The 4,932-nt window shown below is 41.8% G+C and overlaps 1 protein-coding gene across 1 annotated transcript in view; it reads right to left on the bottom strand.

Moving 5' to 3' along the window:
- LOC135572731 (uncharacterized) overlaps positions 1-3,384 on the bottom strand; it is a 4,234-nt gene extending 850 nt beyond the window's left edge. The window contains exons 1-2 of the mRNA XM_065021160.1: positions 2,729-3,384; positions 1-23 (exon numbers count right to left, since the gene is read on the bottom strand). The exon at positions 1-23 is cut by the window's left edge and continues 112 nt beyond it. Of these exons, the coding sequence (XP_064877232.1) occupies positions 1-23; positions 2,729-3,288 (583 nt within the window). The 5' untranslated portion in view covers positions 3,289-3,384. The remainder of the gene's footprint in view (positions 24-2,728) is intronic.
- Positions 3,385-4,932: the final 1,548 nt, after the last annotated feature.

The following is a 4,932-nucleotide window of genomic DNA, read 5'->3' on the forward strand; positions in this document are numbered from 1 at the left end:
TTGTGGCCTGTGGAATCCACACGCTGCAGCACAGTGGACCTCGACTGGGTTTTTACTTGTGGCCTGTGGAATCCACACGCTGCAGCACAGTGGACCTCGACTGGGTTTTTACTTGTCCGATCAAATTATTAACTAGAACTGACAAATCCGTTTCTCTCCGTCTGCCTGTCTGTGTGTGTGTGTGTGTGTGCGTGTGTGTGTGTGTGTATGGTGTGTGTGTGTGTGTGTGTGTGTATGTGTGTGTGTGTGTGTGTGTGCGTGTGTATGGTGTGTGCGTGTGTATGGTGTGTGCGTGTGTATGGTGTGTGCGTGTGTGTGTGTGCGTATGGTGTGTGCGTGCGTGTGTGTGTGCGTGTGTATGGTGTGTGCGTGTGTATGGTGTGTGTGTGTGCGTGTGTGTGTGTATGGTGTGTGCGTGTGTATGGTGTGTGCGTGTGCGTGCGTGCGTGCGTGCGTGCGTGCGTGCGGGGAACGACGACAACTCTCCTGGTAAAAACAAGTGGAGAGAATTATGACTGTCATGAGATAAACTTAACAGGCCCAAATAAACGTTTATGTATGCAAACATCACGTTCAAGATGGACCTAAATAGCATGTGGCAGTTTAAAGAGGCACTGTGCAGAAATATCTCCGTCATTTCCTGGTTGCTAACATTCTAATAGTTCGCCCAATTCCAGTTTATGTGACAAAAACCATAAACCATAAATATAGTATTTTCAGCTGTTTGAAGCTGGTGTACAAAACCGAAACAAAACTTTAAAAAACCTAGAGCATAGAAATAGTACACATAGAACAGATCTACAGACTGGCTGAGAATGACTTAGACAGATGGCTTTCAATGAGAATGACAGATCTATAACACATAGAACAGATCTACGGCTTCTTAGACTGGCTTTCAATGAGAATGACAGATCTATAACACATAGAACAGATCCACGGCTTCTTAGACTGGCTTTCAATGAGAATGACAGATGACAGATCACGGCTGCTTAGATCTATAGAATGACAGATCATAGAACAGATCTACGGCTTCTTAGACTGGCTTTCAGTGAGAATGACAGATCTATAACACATAGAACAGATCTACAGCTTCTTAGACTGGCTTTCAATGAGAATGACAGATCTATAACACATAGAACAGATCTACACTGGCTTTCTGCTCTAGAACTGGACTGGCTTTCAATGAGAATGACAGATCTATAACACATAGAACAGATCTACGGCTTCTTAGACTGGCTTTCAGGGAGAATGACAGATCTATAACACATAGAACAGATCTACAGCTTCTTAGACTGGCTTTCAATGAGAATGACAGATCTATAACACATAGAACAGATCTACGGCTTCTTAGACTGGCTTTCAATGAGAATGACAGATCTATAACACATAGAACAGATCTACGGCTTCTTAGACTGGCTTTCAGTGAGAATGACAGATCTATAACACATAGAACAGATCTACGGCTTCTTAGACTGGCTTTCAATGAGAATGACAGATCTATAACACACATTTCTATGTGAATTTGGTCAGGTCGCCCCAAAAAGTTAGATATTGTAGAATTAAGTTCTTTATTTAGGATCAAAAATCAAGTTCAGGCTAAAGATAAAGTACTATGTTTCAGTTTGTTTATATAACCACGTGTGTCAACATTGAATGCTCAGTTTTCAGTGTGTTTTGTTGAATTTTGTCTTGGTCAAACACCATGAAACAGCTTTTTCCTGCAAATGGGCATGTGCCAATCGAACTCAACAAGGAAACAGTCGGTGGGTGCATTCGATTAATGTTTATTGGAAAGGGTATAGATTGTCAGCAAATATAGAAAGACACGCAACTACAGAGGACAAACATAGGCACAAGGTAAGCGTTTCATAATTTTTAAAAAATGTTTAAGTAGTGACCTTATGCAAATCAATGTAGTTGGAGTTGAATTCCACAAAACCTGGTCTCTGTTCCACAGTTCATCAGAAACTGAATTCTCCATGAAGTGGAATATAGTCAGCTAATGCTGGCATATCCTATTTATATTGAACAGTAGTGAAAAAAGTACTCAATTGTCATACTTGAGTAAAAGTAAAAAGATACCTTATTGAAAATGCATCAAGTAAAAGTGAAAGTCACCCAGTAAAATACTACTTGAGTAAAAGTCTATAAGTATTTGGTTTGAAATATACATAAGTACATGTAATTGCTGAAATATACTTAAGTATCAAAAGTAAAAGTATAAATCATTTCAAATTCCTAATATTAAGCAAACCAGATTGCAAAATGTTAAATGATTGTTATTTAAGGATAGCCTGGGGCACACTCGATCGGTGGCGTCGACCGCCGAACGCCGCCCGAACAAGGAGAAGAGCCGACTTCGGAGGAAGTCGTGACACCAGGGATGTTCTCTTGATAAGTGCGCGAATTTGACTATTTTCCTGTCCTGATAAGCATTCAAAATGTAACGAGTACTTTTGGGTGTTTTAGAAAATGTATGGAGTAAAAAGTACATTATTGTATTTAGTAATGTAGTGAAGTTAAAGTAATAGTTGTCAAAAATATAAATAGTAATGTACAGATACCCCCCCCCCAAAAAAACTACTTAATCAACGTTAGTCATTTACACCACTAATATTGAACACATGGTCGCATTGCCATTTACTAATAGTTTAAAACGATAATCGAAGATACAAACGTAGAAAGAAATGTAAACATACAATAGAAAACTTAGTTCAACATAGCCTACCTCGCAATGGTGCAATCAGTGTAGAGCGCCTCGAAGTCTCGCCTGGAGATGAGCTTGCAGCGGTTGACTCCCGGTTGGATCGCACCGAGACCCCTCAGGACCCGGACCTGCGACACAGTACACACAACCGGACAAATATCCAGGCGTTTCAGCTTGGTGTAAACGGTATGAAGCCCGCCGACGAGATGTTTTAGAAAGAGGTCAAAAACTTGGGGTAGACAAATCAAGTCGTCCTGTCCTCCGACGCTGAAAGAGGCGACTTTTACTCCGTGTACATCGACCATTCTGCACTCACTGGTTGTGGTTGTAGTTGTAGTGGTGGAAATTCCTCGATCTCGAAAAACCGGTGTGTTGGCGAATCCCAAGCCACCGGATGGGACTCCTGACCCGGTTAGGAAGGGGTTGAGTCCGGTGGTGGTGAGCCGCGGGGAGTCTGGATGAGGGCTGGTGGTTGTGGCGGTGTAGATCGGGTCTGAGCGGAATATTCCCAAGGAGGAAGGTGCTCCTGAGCCGGGTGAGAGGACAGGAGGGGTCGCCGGGACGGCCATAGTGGTGGACATGGTCACTTTCACTTGTTGTTCTCTCTCACTGGCGCTTATTTGTTCTCGGTCCTCTCCTCACTCTCTCTGTGCTTTTCTCTCGGTTTCCCACGCTCTACCCTGGTCGTCACTAGTTACCACAGCCACAAAGTCAGAAGACCCGCCTACTCGACCAATCAATGTGCTAGACAGCGCAGCTGCTGATATCATTGTGATCCAATCATATTGTATTAGTTACATGCGCCGAATACAACAGGTGTAGGAGACCTTACAGTGAAATGCTGAATACAACAGGTGTAGTAGACCTTACCGTGAAATGCTGAATACAACAGGTGTAGTAGACCTTACAGTGAAATGCTGAATACAACAGGTGTAGTAGAGTTACAGTGAAATGCTGAATACAACAGGTGTAGTAGACCTTACCGTGAAATGTTGAATACAACAGGTGTAGAGACCTTACAGTGAAATACTGAATACAACAGGTGTAGAGACCTTACAGTGAAATGCTGAATACAACAGGTGTAGTAGACCTTACAGTGAAATGCTGAATACAACAGGTGTAGTAGACCTCACAGTGAAATGCTGAATGCAACAGGTGTAGGTAGACCTCACAGTGAAATGCTGAATACAACAGGTGTAGTAGACCTTACCGTGAAATGCTGAATACAACAGGTGTAGTAGACCTTACAGTGAAATGCTGAATACAACAGGTGTAGTAGACCTTACAGTGAAATGCTGAATACAACAGGTGTAGTGAAATGAATACAACATAGTAGACACAGTGAAATGCTGAATACAACAGGTGTAGTAGACCTCACAGTGAAATGTGAATACAACAGGTGTAGACCTTACAGTGAAATGCTGAATACAACAGGTGTAGTAGACCTTACAGTGAAATGCTGAATACAACAGGTGTAGTAGACCTCACAGTGAAATGAATACTGTAATACAGTGAAATGCTGAATAAAACAGGTGTAGTAGACCTTACAGTGAAATGCTGAATACAACAGGTGTAGTAGACCTTACCGTGAAATGCTGAATACAACAGGTGTAGTAGACCTACAGTGAAATGCTGAATACAACAGGTGTAGCAGACCTCACAGTGAAATACTGAATACAACAGGTGTAGTAGACCTTACAGTGAAATGCTGAATACAACAGGTGTAGTAGACCTCACAGTGAAATGCTGAATACAACAGGTGTAGTAGACCTGCTGAAATGCTGAATACAACAGGTGTAGTAGACCTTACAGTGAAATGCTGAATACAACAGGTGTAGTAGACCTTACATTGAAATGCTGAATACAACAGGTGCCTTACCGAAATAATACAACAGGTGTAGTAGACCTTACATTGAAATGCTGAATACAACAGGTGTAGTAGACCTCACAGTGAAATGCTGAATACAACAGGTGTAGTAGACCTTACAGTGAAATGCTGAATACAACAGGTGTAGTAGACCTTACAGTGAAATGCTGAATACAACAGGTGTAGTAGACCTTACAGTGAAATGCTGTGGTGTAGTAATTACAGTGAAATGTGAATACAACAGGTGTAGTAGACCTCACAGTGAAATGCTGAATACAACAGGTGTAGTAGACCTTACAGTGAAATGCTGAATACAACAGGTGTAGTAGACCTTACAGTGAAATGCTGAATACAACAG

The sequence above is a fragment of the Oncorhynchus nerka genome, linkage group LG8 (genome assembly GCF_034236695.1).
Source record: "Oncorhynchus nerka isolate Pitt River linkage group LG8, Oner_Uvic_2.0, whole genome shotgun sequence".
Classification (NCBI taxonomy): Eukaryota; Metazoa; Chordata; class Actinopteri; order Salmoniformes; family Salmonidae; genus Oncorhynchus; species Oncorhynchus nerka.